Consider the following 20019-nt stretch of genomic DNA (forward strand, 5'->3'; position numbering starts at 1 on the left):
CTGTAATAATAATAGTAATGATCTTGATTATTTCAGCTGCCTAGGGCGAAGGAGGACTAATCTAGGTACATGAAATTTGTGACAAACCTTTAAATAATTGTAGCTTAGATATGGCCGGTAATACGCGATACTTAAAGGGCTCAAGACGGAAGCATTTGAAAGCTGAAAATCAATCCATTAATATTTATATACCCATTAGCAGCTCTAACAGCTCTGGATATAAACATAATATGTTATTACTACCGGTATCAGTTGGTCGAAGTCGTGGAGTTCACACACCTAACGGTTTTTCATCAACCCTCCAATACTGGTACGATAATTGAAGAACTCAAAACGAGACATTTAAAAGATAAAAATTAAATCCATCAATATCTATACTTCCATTAACCATCTACCGGTAATTATAAAAATAGCCTCGTTATTGATAATATCACTTACCGGTAGTCGAAGTCGTGAAGTTTACTACCGGTACTTGAAGTTCATAGGAGGTATTGGAAGTTAAAAACCAAATCCATCATCTTTAAAAATTTCCATCAACTATTTTAAACGTAACCCCTGGTGTCACTTACCGGTAGTCGAAGTCGTGAATTTCACAGTTATTCATCAGTTCAATACGATATTTGAAGAGCTCAAAACGGCGACATTGGAAAGTTAAAAATCAAATCCACAAATATTTATATTCCCATTCACTACCGTATTCTAAATATAATCTCGTTATTGGTATCACTTAGTCGAAGTCGTGAATTTCATAACTATTGTGGTATAGCGCCAATATATAAATGTCTTACCATCCCCCCGAGAACCCCCAAACTCAACAAACTCCAAGCCAGAATATTCCGATTTCATGACTCATGTAGCTTGGGCTAAGTATTCGGAGAGAGCAGATCCGTATAGGAGAGTAAGGGTTTTTCCGTTGGAAAGGCCTGTCACCGAGTTAACTCAGTGAAACTGATTCCGAGCTATAATGCATTATGCTACCCCTACTAGGACTACCACGGAGGAGGTAGTTCTTTCTCCCCCCACCAAAACTGTCCAGTTCCAGCAGACAAGAAGGAGATATCCGGCAGGTAGCCTCGCCTCCGCCGAAGCTCTCTAATACCCAAAGATTGTCAAAAATTGTGCCCTTTCCAGCGGACATACTTCATAAACTATGGTTATAGCCCTCCGTATTACCGCCTGTCAGCCTCGCTGGTTCGCTCGGCCGAGAGGGCTATCGAGAGCACGGCTGACCGGGAATAACCGAGGGGACTCGGAACCAGCCCGCCCTTTCCCCGTGTTTCTCCCCCCTCCATCTCCGCATTTCAGGAATCCTCTGCTTTGCCCCGGCATGAGCACATCTGCAGCGAAACGCTTCTAGGAGACACACAGCAGGTTTTTTTTTGTTCGGATCGTCTGCACGGCTTGGATATGTATATAATGCCTGCATCCCCCGAAGATAGAACCTAATAATCCCGAACGAAGGCTCTTTCCCCGTATTCACACGACGAGAATGACCGTTCCTACCGCCGTGAAGGAGGCGATAAAGACCGAGTCCGAAGTCGTCATAAGCGTAGGTAAATTGTCGCGACACCTTGTCGGATCGGAGAACTAACCCATAATAGCCCAGAACAGGCAAACCGAAGCGACGAAAAGCTAATCGGGCATGCGTTCACTGCCAGAGAACTCATTTGACCTGCGATAATAGTGCGTACCACCAATTTTTCCAATCTTGGAGGGATTATACTAACTAATACTAATAGATCGGCCATGTGAGAGATGTGTGATGAGAGGCTTGGCAGATACTTGCCGAGACGGCACGCGTAAAAAGGCCAAATACCTCCAGGATGTGCCCGATTCTCTTGCATCGGCTGGGACGCTCTCCGCAGAGGCTGCTGCTGCGGCTGCGGCTGCTGCGAATCGTCGTAGAGGGCGGGCCAAGTCGAAGCTGAAGCAGGAGCACAATGCCAGTAGCCTGCCCCCGCAGCCTGCAAAGCAGCCCCAGCAGCGAGCAGTACCTATTCCAGGGCCGGTTCCTTCGTATCAGCAGCCTGGGATGCATTCCTACGGGTTCAGTAATAACTATACTCTCGCCCCGTCTACGCCCAATACTAACGTTAACAATAACCCTCATCAGATCGGAACACTGGACCCTAATAATACCCTGATCCAGGATCCAACTAGTACTCACCACCGCCATAGCACCGGGAGTAGCTTCCAGTCCTCTGCGATCACCCATGAGTACCGTATTATCAGTAATATTCTACATGGCCATAGCCCCGGACACGCTTCCGTGGTGGAATCGAGCCCGTCGATAAGTGACGCCTCGCCTCCGGCCATCCCTGATGCGTCAAACCAGTTGAACCATTACACATTGGGCGAACAGAACTTGACCGATGTGCTTTCTTCTATGGGATTCGACTCGAGCCCCAGCCAGAGCATAAGCGACGCCAGCTGGCTGAACGATAATACCCCGAAGCGCCCCATATCGTTTGCTATAACTGACAATCCCACCTCGGGACGCGAAGGGTTTGGGGTAATGGCGGATGTGGCCCCATTTGCCAGCCACGAGCCGAATTGGCGCCGACTCAAAGAGCCTGCCGACATATACCGCTACATACGGCGACCATATTCGTACACTCCTGCATACCACGGCCTCATTGCGTATCTCCGGTCGCGGTTCCAGAAGGAACAGCTCATGAAGATGGCGCGGTGCATGGCGCGGTACCGCCCTTCGTTCATTGCGTGCACCAACACCCTCCAGGAGGACGATCTCATCTTCATGGAGCAATGCTTCCAGCGCACGCTGATGGAGTACGAGAAGTTCATTTCCTATTCGGGCACGCCGACCATCGTGTGGAGGCGGACGGGCCAGGTCACGGCTGTGGGCAAGGAGTTCTGCATCCTGACGGGTTGGTCGCGAGAGCGGCTGTTGGATCGGCAGACGTTCATTGTCGAGCTCATGGACGACAATTCCGTGCTCGAGTACTTTGAAATGTTCTCCAACATTGCGTTTGGCGACTCCCGCGGCGCCATGATGAGCGAGTGCACTTTGCTAACCCCGCAGGGCAAGCGCATCAAGACGGCCAGTATGTGGACTCTTAAGCGGGATGTGTTTGGCATCCCCATGATGATTATAGGCAATTTCCTCCCCATCCTTGCTTGATGGAAGCCCTACAAAGTATCCGTTACTTTTTATTTATTTTACGATAATTTTTCGGAAGATCGTCGTTCCCCAGATTTCACCGGTGCTGCGACGATAATTTTTCGGAGACGACTCTAACCGACATTACGACATGCAATGACGACAGTAGACTGTTTCTTATGTACGTAAAAAAAACTCTCTGGGGTGTGATTGGTTGAACGCCCCGCAACCTAACTCCGAAAAGGGCTAACCCTCCTATAGCTTCAGTACAGCCTCGACCCGCCTCGGAATAGGGCTTCCTACAGCCTTCGGTTAATGGCAATTCCGAAGGGCCTCCTACGGGTTCAGCTAATCCTCGATCTGACTCGGAATAGGGATTCCTACCGCTTCGGTTAATGTATAACTCCGAAGAGAGCTGGCTCCGACAGATTCAGTTAATGTTTAATGTACCGGTCAAGTTATGCTCTCCTAGATAGCTTGAGGACGGGCCCTTGAATATACGCTCTACCTGATCCCCCCAAACCCCCCTGAGGCTCCGCTTCGCGGAGGGTTTGGGGCTACATTTGTAACACAGGAATTTTGTTACAGGTTGGGAGTTTGCTTCAGTGTAACCAATAGTTTGTAACGTTGTAACGGGGGTTTGGGGGCAGAGCCCCCAACTACGGGAGCTCGAGGGCTGGCCCTCGAACATACGCTGTACCAGATGTAATTGGGGGTACTTCGAACCGGTAAAGTCATGATGCGGGTGTGATTCCTAAATAAATTATGTAGATTACTGGGCAAGAATGCTCTTGACGAATTCTAAAACCGGTTAGCCGTGCATCTCTTGCGTATTGTAGTGGGTACTCACCATTATAGTTGACATTGCCGTCTCGAGTGACATTGACGCCCTTGAGAAGCTCGTCGACCTCAGCATCGGTCAGCTTCTCGCCCAAAGAGGTAAGAACTACAAGTGATTAGTCAATTCTCTCCCAATTCCCGTTACTGTATGCTTACTGTATCTCAGCTCGCCGACGCCAATGAACCCAGTCTGGTCCTTATCGAACACCTGGAAGCCTCGAATGTAGTCCTCTGGCTCTCCCAGCGGCCGGAACCCGTCTGGTCGGTTCACGATCTTCACAAAAGTCTCAAAGTCGACTATCCTGGTTAGTTCGTCCACTACATTAAAATGGTGTACGCACATTCGGTAGAAACGGTTCGCTCGAGTTCGTCGATTTCAGCGAGAGTCGGGTTCTGGCCCACCGCCCGCAGCAGGTCGCCCAGCGCCTCTGCGGGAATCTGGCCCGTGCCCTTCTTATCGAAGAGCGCGAAAGCGTCCTTGTATGCCTTGGTGTTTTGGGAAGCCTTGGCTGTTAGCATTTTGGTATCTTTGGATGTGAGGAATCACTTACAACCATGGTTTGTCGGGTTAAAAATGAGGGTTTTGAGTTCTGGGTTTGTTTATGTGTCACTTCGCGTGTTGGGACGAAGACAGGGGGTGTCTCGACTCAATCGACTCTATTACAGCCGTGTGACTCTGCGTAGATCTACGTTTTACACAGGTACATTGTTTACCGGTACAAATAAACGGTATTACTTATGTTCTGTTGCTATTCCTGGTAATCAACATGCCCTACCGTGGTACTTGGAATAATCAGCGGGGATTATTATGAATGAATGAATATTACAAGGTAGAATGGATACAGTAAGTTAAATAAATATGGTACAAGTAGGTTTCTATCAATCAGAATGAATCTATGAATACAGATGCATGGAGAATAGATCTGTATTAATCGGAATCAATAATCAGGATGAATGGATAGATTTTTATTACCATCACAAAAACGCTGTAAATATGCCTACCGGTAGATCTGTATTACCAGGTACCGGTAATCAGAATGAACAAATAAAGAGTATTACCATACATTGTAATCAAACGAATAAAAATGACTACATCTGTACTAATAAAATGTGATCTGCATTAATTAAATGAACAAATAAATAGATCTGTATGCTGAGATGTGGGTGTGGGGTCGATTAAACCTCAAAATCATGAGATCCCCCCTGCTTCTTCTTCACGTAAACGTTCTCAATAACCATATGCTTGTCAACGGCCTTGCACATGTCATACACCGTTACCAAACTAGCCATCGTCCCCGTAATCGCCTCCATCTCCACTCCAGTCTTACCCTGGCACTCCACCGTACACGACACATTAACACTATTATCGCCCAACGCCAAATCATTCTTAATCTTCGTAATCATGATTGGATGACATAGAGGGATAATGCTTGGCGTCGACTTTACCGCCATGATCCCGGCGACTCTAGCAACTCCAAGCACATCGCCCTTCTTCATAGCATCCTCCCTAATCATAGGCACGACCTGCGGGTTGGAAAATACAATCCGTCCCACGGCCGTGGCAGACCGCTTCGTGATATTCTTCTCCGAAATGTCCACCATATGCGCAGAGCCCTCCTTGTCCACATGCGTGAAATACCTTTTCTGAATTGGTATACTGCGGCTCAAGCTGGCACCACAACGAAAAAGAATAGACTTGGACAGCCTAAAGCCAAGTTAGCCGCCAATCAAGATCATTGGTCTGTTCTTCATGTTCTCGAGTTCGCCAATGCCTGCATGCTTCTCCTTCTTGTTCTTGACAGCCATTCTAATGACCGAAAGAAGCTCCTCGTCAGACGCGCTCTGCCGAAGCATGTCCCGCAAGGACACCTCTGCGTTGCCAAAGAGACACACCTTAAGGTTACCGTCACAGGTTATCCGCAGCCTCGTGCAGGTACCACAAAAGTGAGAGGTCATTGACGTGATGACACCAAACTGGCCCATGTGCCCAGGGATAGTATAAACCTTCGCCGTGTCCCCATTCTTCTCGGGCACCTTTTCAAACGCATACTGCGACCGGATTGTGTCCATGATCTCCTTGAATGTGAACATCTTCCGTTCGCTCCACTTGTTACCGTCAAACGGCATGTACTCAATGAATCGCACCTCAATCGGCTTATCTTTGGTAAGACGAATGAAATCAAGAATCTCGTCTTCGTTCTGGCCCCGCATAACCACAGTGTTGATCTTGACGTTTGGGATGCCCACCTCAATCGCCTTATCGAGGCTCTTGAGCACTTGTGAAAGACCCTTGCGCCGCGTCATGATCATGAATTTGCCATCTATCAACGTGTCAAGGCTCAGGTTGAGGCCAGTCAGGCCGTATTCTTTCAATAGCGGTAGTTTGCGGGGAAGTGCGATACCGTTACTGGTGAGGCAGAGCTCCTCAAGGCCGGGAATGGCCCCCAGCTGCTGGAAAAGGTCCATAAAGTCCTTGCGAACCGAAGGCTCCCCTCCTGTGAGACGTATTTTCCGCACTCCCTGGGACACAAATAGCCTGGCAAGCTTGACAATCTCGTCTGAAGATAAAAGATGATCTGGCGGCGATAGCTCGATTCCCTCTTCCGGCATACAGTACAGGCACCGAAGATTGCATCTCTCAGTGATGGAAATTCGCAGGTAGTCATGCTGACGGTTGAAGTTGTCCGTGAGGAACTCAGAGAATGGTTTGGCAGTCCTGATAGCTTCCCACCGGTCTTGCGAAGATTGCTGGAGAGTGGAGGCTAGCCGCTTGGAAAAGCGCGATGCCCATACCGTCCTCACAGAACGACGAAATAAAATGCTCATGGCTACTTACATGAAGTTCAAAAAGAATCTAAAGGACTGTATTTGAAATAAAACGGGTGGAGAAGACGGTTCCTCTCGAAATCAGCTCTTCTCCGCTAAATGGTAGCTAAAGCCGTGTCGATGACGCAGTTCGAGGTTGCAGTAGATTAGCTACCAGACGGCAACCCGGCGGAGGGCACCACAGTACCTATCCACCATCCGACGGATGAGACTTTGATCCACTAGCTATGTCTTCTTTACACGGCAGGCTATTGGCCAATGCGACGACAGAGCTCCCGCCCTGTGCGCTCCAGGTGCATCCCACAGAGGACTCGCTTGTGATCGCGGGGACTTACAAGCTCGAGGAGGAGTCGCGAACCCGGTACGGCTCGCTGGATGTGTACGAATACGCGGCCAATGGCCTCGAGAAGGTGTTTGGCGTGCAGACCAAAAGCTCGATCCTCGATGTGAAATTCGTGCCCTCTGATCCGGGCCTCCTGATCACGGCACAGTCGACCGGAAGTATAATACTGTGGAAGTTTATCCTCGAGGAGAAACGGATTGATCTCGTCCAAGAGTTTCAGCTGTTCGACGAGGATGTGCTGGTAACCTCTGTTGTTTTTAATGGCGATAGCGATCTAGTCTCAGCGACGCTTACCTCGGGCCAGGTAGCTCTGGTTAAGTTTGCCCAGGGGTCCATGGAGGTTGTTGGGATGAGCGATTCGCACTCCCTGGAGTGCTGGATCTCGAGCTTTGGCAGCGCTGGACTCAGCAATGTTGTATTTTCGGGTGGTGACGATTGTATGTTGGTCGCCCACGACGTACGGACGTTCGACGAGTCCCCAATATGGTCGAAACGAGTCCACGATGCTGGGGTAACCTCTATTCTGCCGTCCAGTGCCAACTGGCTTGCTAACTCGCCCGAAACGCTTTGGACGGGCGGCTACGACGATACTCTGCGGTCAATTGACCTGCGAACCACCCAAGATCTACAGCCATACCACATCCCCCGGGTCAAGTCTAGCACCAATCTCGGCGGAGGCGTATGGAAGCTCGTTCCTTCTCCAGTGGCAAACGATGACCGAGTGCTGGTATGCTGCATGTATGGCGGGGCGCGAATTGTGTCGCCAGACTTGGAGGTTGTACGAACTTTCGAAAAGGGTCATGAAAGCATGGTTTACGGCTGCGACTGGGCGCGGGATGCTCGTTATGTCGTCTCCTGTAGCTTCTACGACAAGCAGATGAATGTCTGGTCCCCGAACGACACTCAGTAGCTTACTCTTGTCTGTTTTTTCGAGGGCCAGTCCTCGAGCTCCCGTGGCTCCGCTCCACGGAGTAGTTTCTACAGCAGGTTATATGAACGTCTGGTCCTCGGGTGAACACTCAATAGCTTACACTCGTGAGCTCCCGAGGCTCCGCTTCGCGGAGATATGAAGAATAAATACACTATGTACAAAACAAAATATAACAATGGATTATTTGAGCAATTCGGGTGGATTTATTTGAAGGAAGTGGCTGGCTTGATTTCAATCGCACCTCTTTCTTCTAGCATCTTGATTTGTCGTTCCCTCATGATATCATTGAACCTCTTCTGCTTGAAATATTCCACCTAAGCCGGTTAGCTTCTGGGTTATCCAAAATAGTACAAACTTACCCAGCTGCTGATACAATCGGCCTCGAACTTGGCCTCCTCCTTCGGGCACACCTGGGTGACCTTCGTACTGTCCTTGATGGCATCGTCAATGTTATTCTTGTCGAGACATGCGAAAAACTCATCCCGGGCTTCCCAGCAGACCTTCCTAGCAGACCGCTTGGTCACGTCTGGCTTGTTTTCCGACTCTCCAGCAAATAGCCCCATTGTGTCTTGTTTTGACAATTTGCGAAACGACGGGTACTAAATAGCGACTATCGAAAAAAAGTCCCAAACGTCCGAGACCATAGCAGGCTCCATTTACGAGATAACAGCTGGCACCGGTCTGTTCATTTATTTGGGCAGCTGGTAACTGTATCTGGTTTTATTTATTCTAGCTAGCCTCTATACCGGTTCTTGCTTTGCTATTATTAGTCCTGAGGGGACGCATGGACCAAGGTGGAGGATTGACAGGGGTACCACGGCATCCTTTGTAGCCACTTCAATCCACGGCCTGGCTCAATTAACCCACAGATTCCAGACCCAAGTAACCACAGTTTCAAGGTCCAATTAAGGCACAATTAGTCAGTTGTAACACAAAATATAGGTATTTTATGGAAAATGCTGCCTGCGCTTCCAAACGAGCTTCTCCGCGAGGTTGTTAGCCAACTACCACTAGCTGACCTTAGGAATTTGCGACAGGCATGTAGAAGCCTGGACGACGTAATAGAGCCCCTTCTCTGGGGGACGCTGGTGCTTGACTTCAGGCAGAGCGAGCTCGCAGCCGTAGGACATGATAACGGACATATCGGGCATTATCTTGGTCAAAACCAGAGCGCCAGGGTCTCAAGTGGCCAAATAAGGGTGTCGCGATACAACTTTGTGCAGTTCCAGAGCCTGGCAACAGCCAACGTGTCGTTTGCGAGGAAGCTCGCCCATGTTAAGAGGCTTGAGCTAATTGGAGGGCTTGCATTGCCACTGCGTGCGTTAGAACTCGGGTCTAACGGGTCAATTCAGCAAAAAGAAGTAGACAGCAAAGAATTGGATTTGCTGCTTGGCGTGATTCTTCCATCACGGCTAACTCAGCTTGCCGAACTGGAAATTGACTTTGCAGGAGACGTCCTGCTGACCAAGTATGAGGGACTGGAAAGGCTGTTGAACCGCGTTCCGTTGGTTGCCAAGTCCATTCATGTCCACTGGATGGTCGAGCCACCATCAGGCATTCCTCTGGCGGGCCCGATTAAGCACCTTTCGTTTACTCTGGCTGGAGTATACTCAATTAAGCGAGTTCCAAGCACGGTCGAGCATTTGACTGTATATGCTGTGAGACGAGGCGTTGGCCCCTCTTCTATAATCAGGGCTTCTGACATTAGGGGTTTGCTTGAGGGGACGAAGTGCTTATCCCAGATTACTCTGGCACGATTCAGTATAGACCAAGACGTCATAGACTGGCTACCACAGTCTGTTTGCACAGTGGAGCTTGATCTCGTTTCGTTGGCTGCGGTTTCAGTCACTGAAGTTCATGCTGTATTTCCACAGGTGAAGAGTCTTATTTTGGGCATAGAAGCATCAACTTCTCGGCTTTCAGTATTCCGATACATTCAATTTCCAGCCGTTGAGTTCCTGTCGATTGCATGTGTATTCGAGAGGCTGGAGTATGGATTTGAAATCCCCTCGTGGCTGCGTCCAACGACCCTTCAGTTGGACGGCATGGCGGTGAGCAATTGGGGTAGCATTGCACGCAAGTTCCACAATTTGAACGATTTGATTTTGTCGCACTCGTTTATCCGCCAGCCGGCGGACATGCATATCATTGAATCTGTATCTCGCGGGCTCGATGGAGTATACGTTGACAAGTTGACGGTAGACCTGGGATTCACCAGCAGCCTTGAGGTTACAATGGTGTCGCGGACGTTGCACAAGTCGTGCAAAGAGCTCTACCTATATGATGCACCGTATCAACTGCCGCGAGCGGAATTACTGAAGCCTGCGCCACGCGACTACAAGTTTGAAAAGGCTGGCGATATATTAGAAGGGGTGGACCTTGGTTTTACTTACAAGGGAATATACAGGCAGGATGACTGTACCGTCAAGGGCTACCGTGTGCTTCTTCCTATCGGCATTCGCTAGCGAAAGGATCAACTATTTGGATATCTGTCTGAATATTCTGCTTAATCCAATTCCGCTAGGCTATCTAGCGAGAGGCTCAACTAACTAACTAAAAAAGGATACAGTGTATCTGACGCTCTAGTAGAGGATATTTTGAAAGTCTGCTTATTTCAATTGGCAGTCCAAAGATATCACTCCAGCTGAAAGTGCAGTTGTGCATTCCAAACCCAACTAGGTATAAACGAGGCTTATTTGGGGTCGGCAACAGACTCTACCCATTGTTTGAGCTCGATCCAGTCGACTTTATCGCCCTTGGGCGCATATCGCGAGAAGGGAATGCCGCTACGCAGGGCGACAATGGTGGGAATATCGTTGACCTGGTACCGCGAAATAACGTCCTGGACTCCAGGCTCGTCAGCTTCGACGTCCACTACGGAAACGATCTTTTCTGTCTCGTCCTGGACGATGCGGTACAAGGCGCCCGTTAACTGATTCGACAGAGGGTCATTTCTGATACTGAAGTTTGCCAAAAGAGGCGGCTTCAGAATTAACAGCGGATCCAATTCACTCTCAAACCGGACCCTATTTCGTTAACTTCTTCTTTTCTTTCTTTCTTTCTTCCTTCGTTCGAAGACGGACTTACGGCATGTATATTCTATTGCGACGCGGTTGGTCCGAATTGGCAAAGATGGTGCGACGTCTATACGCCAGTGCACCAAATGTAACCCCCGCCGTGGCCAGGAAGATCCATTTCGACTTTGGGGTCGGCAGAAACGGGCCAAATGGACTCTTATACGCCATCATCTAGTATCTACTTGGTGGTACTAATTAGCCGGTCCTAATCGGACAAATGCCGCACTCCCATCGGCACACTTCCTACCGGAGACACGCCTCAAATCTCTCCAGGGATCCTCCGCGAAGCGGAGCTACGGGGGGTCTGGGGGGCTGGCCCCCCAGGTGATAACCCCCCAGGAATGACCATAAGGGCCATCTCATCACGAAACAACTCTAATAGCCTCAAGCTTCGGAGAGGGGGAAAGCGATGAGCTTGGGGGTGAGCCGGTGTGGGGTGGGGGCCCTAACCGGCGGCTCCCAGGCCCATTATTAATGCCTTACCAACCGAGTAATAAAAGCTTAATAATGGCCTAGGTTAGATTACTCATTAAACGGTACAAGAATATATCTCCTGAGGGCTTTCTGCCTGTAATTTTGTAGTTCATTAGTTCATTGAGAAATGTCCAACTTGTTAGGCGTGCGTAGCTCAGAGCCGTTTTCGTTGTCCACCCTGGTTGAGCAGCTTAGGGTGCGGGAAGAGGGCGCCTCACCTCCTCGGCGGGCCCACCACCACCACCACCACAAGCGACCGGCCGGATCACCGAGAACGGACCCTCCCGAACGCCCTGAAAGACTCGAAGAACCACCGGAAAGACAAGAGGAAGCTCGAGAAAGACTCGAAGAAGCTCCTGAAAGACAAGAAGAAGCCCGTGAAAGACTCGAAGTAGCCGAAAGACTCGAAGAAGCCCCCCAAGAAGCGTCTTCGTCATCCAGTTCCCATTCAAACACCATGATGAACTCATCCTCTGAGCTTTTGAGAAAGCAGTTCTACCAGGGAGGACGGCCAGAGCTCCAGCTGGACTCGGACTCTTTGCCCAGCCGATCCTCTGAGTCGTCACCGCGCCTGGACAACATGTTCAATCATATGACGCTGGTGTCGCCTGCGTTCACGCCTGTGTCGGGCGCCATGTCGACCGAGGACCTGACGGCGACAGCCCTGCCGGACGACTCGCTCAAGCGGAAGGATTTGGACGAATTGCCAACCGTGTTCTGCGAGTCGCGGGCTCGTATCCCGACGACTAATGGGGCAGAGATCTTTCTGCACTTGTACAAGAACGATCACGATGACAAGGAACACCTGGCAATTGTGTTTGGCCAGCACATTCACTCGCGGACGCTGTTTGCCCCGCGAGAGGGAGAGACTGAGCAGGATAGAATGACCCGGGGCGCCTATTATGGCAAGCTCTACCCGGGGCGAGAGAGATCCGATATGGACGAGCAGGATCCCGAGGCGAAGGCTTCGACCGGTACCATGAAGGATGTTCTGGTGCGGATTCACTCGGAGTGCTACACTGGCGAGACTGCGTGGTCGGCGCGGTGTGACTGTGGCGAGCAGCTGGATGAAGCGGCGCGACTCATGGCTGAGGAAGGCTCGGGTGTCATTGTGTATCTACGTCAGGAGGGGCGAGGAATTGGCCTGGGGGAGAAGCTCAAGGCGTACAATCTACAAGATTTGGGAGCTGATACTGTCACTGCGAACCTCATGCTGCGGCACCCTGCCGATGCGCGTTCGTTTGGCCTGGCCACGGCCATTTTGAAGGACCTGGGGCTTGACCACATCAGACTGCTTACTAACAACCCAGACAAGATCACGGCGGTCGAGGGCAAGCATAAGGAGGTTACTGTGACCCAGCGGGTGCCGATGATTCCTCTGTCGTGGCAGAACAAGGGTGGATTTAGGAGCAAGGAGGTCAACACGTATCTCAGGACCAAGGTGGAGAGAATGGGGCATATGCTTGATTTGTCGAGCACCCTGAAATGATTATTTTTATGCATGTGACGATATAGCTAATAATTTATAATAAAAAAGAGTGTATATACATCTATCATTGAGCGTTCTGCAATTGTCCAGCTACGTCTATAGCAATTATTGTTTAATTATCCAGCTATATCTATCATTCTTCAATTATCACAGCCATAACTATCATTCTCCGATAAATAGCTATCATTGTCCAATTTATCGGAACTACCTGGTATATCCGCCATTCAGCGTTGGAGAAAAGTGAACGTCAGATCTCTCCCATCACGTACAGTACTAAAATTCAATACTATCGACTAAAGGACCAAAAGATTATCAACATGAAATGATTCACCATTGTAGGCTATTACGTAGAACCATGGTGAAAGGCTTAAGCGCTAGACTGAAAAAGTGTAATTTAGTTGTTGCAATACAATTGAATATACCAATTATCAATTGTAGTGAAATATCAGTCAACTCGTCTCATCCGCTTGGTCAATGTCAGTTGACCAATGGATTCAATCAGCGTAAATAAATATCAGGATGATCGTTTACATAGGTTATTATGTAGATATAGATGCACTCAATGAGATTACGGATTGTATAAATCGGAATCATCACTAACGGCTTAACGTGGTTAATCTTTATCATATCAACTCTTTGCTAGTCTTATAACAGTCGACCAACCGATGACTGACGATTACAGCTACTTCAGCTAATTAAGATGCGATTTCCTTGTCATTGTTGGGCGTCAGAAAAGCAGACTCCTAGGAGTGCGTAAACTCCTCGGAATGCGTTAACTCCTCAGAATGCGCTAACTCCTCAGAATGCGCTAACTCCTCGGAATGCGTTAACTCCTCAGAATGCATTAACTCCGTCCCAAAGTCAATCGCTATTATAAAAGCCACGATTCCCTCTATTTACTCTTTTCCTTTCCTTACCGTCTTTAATGTAGACACTTCGGTGTCTAACCTTGTACTTTCGTATAACTTAGGGTCAGATATAATTGATAAGTTATTTGACTTCCAATACATTCCTTCGTCGTGTGATGGTAGATTCGTACTGGTTACTCATTTGCTGGCGTTTTTAACTCCCAAGCACCAAATATATCGAGATCACAACAATTAGCAGTACATATATAGTACATGAACGTACAGTTTCAGCCTGATGTAATGCATAAAACGCATCTTGGATTAATTGAAAGTAATTTCAATCGCATATCTGTGCAGATATGCGTAAATGTCTCAAATTCTGCATGCACGAAAAAAGAGCTACAACACTCGCTGTTCCCGCGTTGTCTCCAACCGCGGTACTTGGACGAGCTCTCAGATGCTTAACTGCTGCCGATCGAACGAGAGACGGTGTTGCCATCTGGATATGGTCGTAGCTGATCGACCCCGGTGAGGATTGAACTCACGATCTCACGATTAACAGTCGTGCGCCTTAACCAGCTTGGCCACGGAGTCGTTGCTTTTTCTGATGTTTTGGCCGATCTTCGGTCTGAGACATGCTGAAAAATCAGGGGAAAATTTCGCGAAACGGCCGAAAAACAGCGAAAATTTTCATCTTTCCATGATCTAATTTATTTTAGACAATAAATATTACCTATTGAATCCTTAACTTTAATCTTCAACCACTATCTGTGTGGAAAGCACTTGAAATGCCATTTTCGGCCCAAATTTGGGGAAGCGACATGCAAATTTGGGCATAGAATTGCACATTTTTGTATATAGAGTCGCCTAGCCGGGCAGAAAGTAGAAATACAAAATTCATTGGTTTGAGACCGTCTGTTACTTTAGTCCAACTGTACCAGAGCGGAGTACAACATCCAATTGTATTCCAAACTTCTCAATCGTTAGGATCTGAAGCGCTTCCCGAGGAGATTTCAATGTGAATCATATGTTAATATTATTCATTGAATCGCATCCCGAACGATCGTAGCGTTACCACACATGCGAATTTTCCCGACTGGAATTCATACAGGAAAATATTACTGCTGGAAAAAGTTTTCCCAAGAGATTAAAGGCTCATGCCTTTCAACCACCTGGAATGGTATGCTGGAGTGTCTGACTCGCAATTGGGCGAATTCAAGGAATCGGCGCATTTTATCCTTTTGACCATGGAGTGCTGCCAGCCCGGCATGGAAGCAGTGAACCCAACTGCACTGTTTCAATTCCCACAATACGTCCAATCGTATATGATTATACCAACATTATGCTGTGATTATGAGGACTAAAACCTTCCAGAAGTTAATTTTACAAACCTCAGAGCACTGGTATTCGTGTTGGCTCAAATTGGTGCTACGGGTAGCGAGCTTTACCATCGATCGAGGCTTTTTCGGACCTCACCGCTACAAATCGCCGTAAGTCCACCAGACATACTTAATTCAACGATACTCATGCCACTTGAGTTATCTATTCCTCCAGTTTCTGGACACGTCTTTTCATTATGGTCAGTCTTGCGACAGATGCCACAGAGTCGCAGACCCATCCGACACCGCTTTGACGACCCCTCGTTTTCTTCAGTAGTCATGATGGGTCAATATCAAAGAGTGCAATACCATTATAATGTACCAGTAGTGAAGCTAGCTTCAGATTTGTTATTCCCCTACTGGTAGTGCAATCGGAATTAGCCGGGCTCGCTACCCCTGCAAGCGGAAGCAGCCAAATAAGCTACCTAAAACCAGGTATCAGTTCAAATCTACAAGTTCAGATTACAAATAACTAATGTGAACTACATATTCGAGTGTGAAGACCCTTTAATATGATAACCCCAATATCCATTCTGGTACTTTTCTGCCTTCGTCCCATCCATGCATGACTTATCAGCATACATAGATGAAGCTTGTTGGATATGCATGACACGCCATGATAGCTACCATAGAGCCTACATATCCCTTCTCGATTAGGCAGCTCTAACACTATGAGCGGACTAATACCATTGAACACCATCGGTGTAGAATAGATCACTTATACCGAGACTTAAAAGAGGATATAAGCGAAGTCCGTCCCACCATGAAAGCAACCATTTTCCTCGGCAATAATGAATACGGACAGCGAGGAGTTTGACTTGAAGCAAGAGGCAGTACTATGTGCTACCGATGCACTCGATTTGGCTGATATGGGCCACGCCCAAGAACTGACCCGAAAGTTCAGCAAATGGAGTATGCTGGCGTTAGCATTCTCCATTATGGGAACTTGGGGGCTTTTCGCCCAAGACATGGCAGAGGGTCTTATTAATGGAGGACCCATTACTATCATTTATGGCATGCTGTTGACCGCTCTTTGCCTTTTCTGTGTCGTCCTTTCCATGGCTGAAATGTGCAGCGCAATGCCCACGGCACTTGGAGAAGCCTATTGGATATACAAGATCAATGACTCCGGGTTTGGAAGATTCCTGTCTTATATTTGCGCCTGGCTCTCTACGTTTGGCTGGTGGGCAGCTGTGTCATCGCTATGCGCGTTCACCACGAATTTTACTTACGAGATGATAGCCAGCCTCAGGCCAGGATTCTTTGCAGTTTACACTGGATGGACACAGTTTTTGCTTTACACCGCAATAGCGACATACTTCACTATGACCAACTGTGTCGTATGCCGAAACGATAAGCTCCTTCCTTGGATTACTAACGTTTTTGCTTTATGGTTCGCAGTGCTTATGCTTGCATTCATGATAGCACTGCTTGTGTCGGTGGGAACCAAGGATGACCTTTCCTTCCAACCTGCCAAGTTTGTATTCGCCACATGGTTGAATTACACTGACTGGCCGAGTGGTGTGGTATGGTTTTCAGGACTGCTACAGGCAGCATATGGACTGACTGCTTTTGAAGCGGTTATTCACATGGCTGAGGAGATACCAGACCCGAGACGAAATATCCCAAAGGTTCTCTCCATGGCCCTAATAATTGGCCTGATTACTGGAGGCATATTCATGATCGTGTGCCTCTTTTGCATACAAAATGTTGACGATCTTTTGAACTCTACTGTTCCGTTTGTCGATTTGACCATGGGAACTGTGGGAAAGGCAGGTGGAACTGCCCTGATTGTGATGTACAATGTCGATGGTCTTGGCCAGGGCATTACATTGATGGCTAGTTCATCTCGGATGACTTGGGGCTTTGCAAGAGACGGCGGTCTCCCCTTCAGCTCTTATTTTGCCGTGGTTGACAAATATTGGAAAGTTCCAATCCGTTCTATTTGTCTTAATGGGGTTATTGTTGTGTTGATTGGCCTACTATACTTGTTCTCCACTACTGTGATCCAGGCTATTATCAGCGTCGTTACAGTGACCATAAACTTTGCCTTCGCCATGCCAATTGGTACGTTGCTTTTCTACGGGCGGGACAAGCTTCCACAAGGGCCGTTCCAATTGGGGCGATGAGGTCTTCTTGTTAACTGGATTGCTTTGATCTATTGTATTGTCACAACAGTATTCTTCTTCTTCCCTTACTCCTCTCATCCAACCCCGTCTAATATGAACTACGCTATCGCAGTTTTCGGAGTTATTTTGATCGTTGCCGTTTTCTTTTGGTTCATCAAGGGGAAGCACACCTACTTGAAGACAGGCGTCGCGCAGGTTGAAATAGCTCGAGCCCAAATGCTCGAGAACGTTGATTAGTGCCTTCATTTGTTCTTTCCAACTTCGAATAGAGCCACAGAACAATTGTATAACGTTGATTCGATATTCAAAAAATAAACGGCATCATTCCCGTCTTGAGAGTCCTTTTCTTCTGTTGAGGACGCCAAAACTCCAGCATTCACACTGATATTTTAGCACTTCAATAATCGCCTTCAATTCCGGTAAATCAGAACTCAAAAGGGAAGTATAGCCGACGTCGATAAGTCGGCTGTAGGGTATCCATCGGATCGCATTGATCGCTAAAAGGAGAATATTTTCTCTCGCAAGGTCAGCCATTGTTTTGGTGGAGAAACACATCTTGAAGTTGGGGGAGAGGTGGTGACCGGAAAGTGCGTCGATCGATGTCATAACTATGTTATGGTGAGACAAGTTTATTAATACCGGTACTGTAATAGTTACTGGTAACTGACGGAATAAATTAACTTGCTTCAGACCCTACAATCCGCAACAAATGGACGGATGACAATTGAGGTGGATCTGAATCGGTAGAATCATAATGGCAAAAAGTTCACTTCCTTCAGTATAATCGACACATACAGCTCTGCTTTCAGGTGCCTACGCTACATGTGCAAACGAGCAAAAGATGGTGGCAGATAAGCTACATTACGTAGAAAAAATAAGTGCTACTTTATTGCTGTGGTATCAGCTGAGTGTCATTCAATTGAGTGACTAGCATTAATGTATGATAAACTTTACACCATAGAACCACGCCAAACACACAGATAGCTATACTGGCTTCTCTAGATAGGTCCATATAATAGCTGTCTGCCAGTCACACTACGCTTTGGTACGTCCAATTGCTTATTTAAATAGGCGAACTACAAAAATGTCAAAGAACTACAGGGGTCCTCGTACATGCGCGTGGTATGCGAGTCTCGTATGCAATATGTTAATTCAAGTGGATAATGCAGTGATCACCACTACTTGATGAAATTCAAAAAATCAATTGAATACCCTTACAGTTAAATTAAATAATAAAGTTGTGACGCTTAGTAGCCGTACTCCTGTCGACCCTGGAATGGAGAGTTGTAGTCTGGGGACCACTGTGGCTGCTGACCGTAGTGGTTATCGTAGTGCTGCTCGGCAAGCTGCTGAGCGTCACGCTTGGCTCGCTCTCGGTCAAGGAAGTCAAGACCCTTAGTCTCGAAGAGCTTGTCGACCTCAGCACCAGCAATACCAGCAAGGGCCTCCTTGGCGAACTGGTGGGAAACTGGCTTGCCATCTCGTCGCTGTCGGTCCTCGAACACCTTCATGGCGGCGAAAGAAGCAGCACCCGAGACCAGCTCGTGGGAGAATTTGGACTCGTGCTGCTCACCGCCCTCGTAAACCTGCTGGTAGTCGTTCTCAAAGCCGAACATTTTTTTTTTGATTGGGTAACAAAAACTTTAAGTGATTGATGCTTGTGAAGAAAGAGAAAAGGAAAAGAGGAAACGTGGCTCTCCCCTGATTAATTTATACTTACGCGGGCCTGTATCTTAAGCGAGTGGAGAGAGCCATACATGTTTCATGTCTCTCGCTGGCTGCAGGATCCCAAACACAGCCGAATGTAGGGAACGACTCGTCACGCCTTAAATTAGAACACGGCAGTGCAGGGCAACGCCAGAGGGGGTTGTAATCATTTTGAGCAGGGGTGAATTGGACGGCAATTTTGGCTACGAAATTATCGTGCGTTACCCCAGGTTTGGGCGAGGGCTTAGCTTTGGTGCAGCGTTTCATTCTCCATCGCTTGGCAGTGGCAGAGCCGCATTGAGGTGCTTGCTAGGTTGTTTGCTCAGTGGTCTACCGATTTATAGCCAGAAATGCTCAAAAAGACAATCAATTCGAGACCTTCAATACACTATATTTGGACACCTGTCCTTTTTTTTTTTCATTACATCATGCCCAGTGCATTGCGCCCTAATGTGTAAGGCGCTGCAGGCTTAGCTACCATTACGACGCGTTATGCGCGCGCCCAGCAGGGCGATGAGTCGCACAAAAACAGTACAGTTTCTCTCGCCTTGACGAATGGGCGGACTGCAACGCCTAAGAGGGGAGGAATCAAATGCGAGCTCAATCGGAACAAATGTGGTTTCAGCCATGTGGTGCAGGATAGGGGGCAGGGAGCCAATCCAATCGACCCAAGCGATTGCCACGTTTCGATGCGGTGCTTTCCGAAGTACAACATGTAATGGAAGATGGATTATTAAATAGCGCATGCGTATTCGAAATGGTGACACGTAATCGATACCGATGCATTATAGTACGAACTAGGTACAGCTATTGATCGTAACGAGCACCTTCAAAAAATTACAATGATAGAGGGTA

At 47.9% G+C, this 20019-nt stretch overlaps 10 protein-coding genes and 2 non-coding genes across 12 annotated transcripts; 5 read left to right on the forward strand and 7 right to left on the reverse strand.

Moving 5' to 3' along the window:
• The first annotated feature begins 844 nt into the window (after positions 1-844).
• Positions 845-3617, forward strand: ERT1 (transcription activator of gluconeogenesis Ert1p). Its single transcript, XM_076681874.1, has 4 exons — positions 845-1549; positions 1602-1683; positions 1740-3302; positions 3383-3617. The coding sequence occupies exons 1-3, from the start codon at positions 1490-1492 to the stop codon at positions 3140-3142; spliced, it is 1545 nt and encodes a 514-aa protein (XP_076543831.1). The 5' UTR covers positions 845-1489; the 3' UTR covers positions 3143-3302; positions 3383-3617.
• Positions 3618-3893: 276 nt separating this feature from the next.
• MLC1 (Mlc1p) lies at positions 3894-4518 on the reverse strand (the record flags this gene model as incomplete). Its single annotated transcript, XM_076681875.1, has 5 exons — positions 3894-3922; positions 3972-4067; positions 4118-4258; positions 4303-4465; positions 4513-4518. 5 exons carry the CDS (start codon positions 4516-4518, stop codon positions 3894-3896), a joined length of 435 nt encoding a protein of 144 aa, XP_076543832.1.
• Positions 4519-5137: 619 nt separating this feature from the next.
• On the reverse strand, positions 5138-6799 carry TRVA0_001S04852 (cyclic pyranopterin monophosphate synthase; the record flags this gene model as incomplete). The annotated part of the gene is made up of 2 exons (XM_076681876.1): positions 5138-5666; positions 6798-6799. Coding segments are annotated over 2 exons (531 nt in total).
• Positions 6800-7014: 215 nt separating this feature from the next.
• Positions 7015-8040, forward strand: RRT2 (diphthamide synthase; the record flags this gene model as incomplete). Its single annotated transcript, XM_076681877.1, has 1 exon — positions 7015-8040. One exon carries the CDS (start codon positions 7015-7017, stop codon positions 8038-8040), a length of 1026 nt encoding a protein of 341 aa, XP_076543834.1.
• Positions 8041-8264: 224 nt separating this feature from the next.
• COA6 (Coa6p) lies at positions 8265-8624 on the reverse strand (the record flags this gene model as incomplete). The annotated part of the gene is made up of 2 exons (XM_076681878.1): positions 8265-8375; positions 8421-8624. 2 exons carry the CDS (start codon positions 8622-8624, stop codon positions 8265-8267), a joined length of 315 nt encoding a protein of 104 aa, XP_076543835.1.
• A 393-nt stretch (positions 8625-9017) lies between these two features.
• Positions 9018-10526, forward strand: TRVA0_001S04918 (F-box protein; the record flags this gene model as incomplete). Its single annotated transcript, XM_076681879.1, has 1 exon — positions 9018-10526. The coding sequence occupies one exon, from the start codon at positions 9018-9020 to the stop codon at positions 10524-10526; it is 1509 nt and encodes a 502-aa protein (XP_076543836.1).
• Positions 10527-10753: 227 nt separating this feature from the next.
• Positions 10754-11153, reverse strand: TRVA0_001S04940 (uncharacterized protein; the record flags this gene model as incomplete). The annotated part of the gene is made up of 2 exons (XM_076681880.1): positions 10754-11087; positions 11149-11153. 2 exons carry the CDS (start codon positions 11151-11153, stop codon positions 10754-10756), a joined length of 339 nt encoding a protein of 112 aa, XP_076543837.1.
• Positions 11154-12069: 916 nt separating this feature from the next.
• Positions 12070-13101, forward strand: RIB1 (GTP cyclohydrolase II; the record flags this gene model as incomplete). The annotated part of the gene is made up of 1 exon (XM_076681881.1): positions 12070-13101. One exon carries the CDS (start codon positions 12070-12072, stop codon positions 13099-13101), a length of 1032 nt encoding a protein of 343 aa, XP_076543838.1.
• A 1247-nt stretch (positions 13102-14348) lies between these two features.
• On the reverse strand, positions 14349-14467 carry TRVA0_001S04973. Its single transcript, XR_013062049.1, has one exon. It is a non-coding gene; the product is annotated as a ribosomal RNA (ribosomal RNA).
• A 2-nt stretch (positions 14468-14469) lies between these two features.
• tRNA-Asn(GTT) lies at positions 14470-14543 on the reverse strand. Its single transcript has one exon. It is a non-coding gene; the product is annotated as a tRNA-Asn (tRNA).
• Positions 14544-16119: 1576 nt separating this feature from the next.
• Positions 16120-17457, forward strand: TRVA0_001S05006 (uncharacterized protein; the record flags this gene model as incomplete). Its single annotated transcript, XM_076681882.1, has 1 exon — positions 16120-17457. One exon carries the CDS (start codon positions 16120-16122, stop codon positions 17455-17457), a length of 1338 nt encoding a protein of 445 aa, XP_076543839.1.
• A 1247-nt stretch (positions 17458-18704) lies between these two features.
• On the reverse strand, positions 18705-19073 carry TRVA0_001S05028 (DUF3759 domain-containing protein; the record flags this gene model as incomplete). The annotated part of the gene is made up of 1 exon (XM_076681883.1): positions 18705-19073. One exon carries the CDS (start codon positions 19071-19073, stop codon positions 18705-18707), a length of 369 nt encoding a protein of 122 aa, XP_076543840.1.
• Positions 19074-20019: the final 946 nt, after the last annotated feature.

Source organism: Trichomonascus vanleenenianus, assembly GCF_965637985.1.
Source record: "Trichomonascus vanleenenianus strain CLIB 3782 genome assembly, contig: TRVA0_001S, whole genome shotgun sequence".
Taxonomy (NCBI): domain Eukaryota; kingdom Fungi; phylum Ascomycota; class Dipodascomycetes; order Dipodascales; family Trichomonascaceae; genus Blastobotrys; species Blastobotrys vanleenenianus.

Coding starts and splice junctions, on each gene's coding strand:
- ERT1 (XM_076681874.1), top strand. CDS start 1,490: ATGACCGTTCCTACCGCCGTGAAGGAGGCGATAAAGACCGAGTCCGAA. Junction 1,550..1,601: donor AGTCCGAAGTCGTCATAAGC/GTAGGTAAATTG, acceptor AACCCATAATAG/CCCAGAACAGGCAAACCGAA. Junction 1,684..1,739: donor TCATTTGACCTGCGATAATA/GTGCGTACCACC, acceptor TAATACTAATAG/ATCGGCCATGTGAGAGATGT.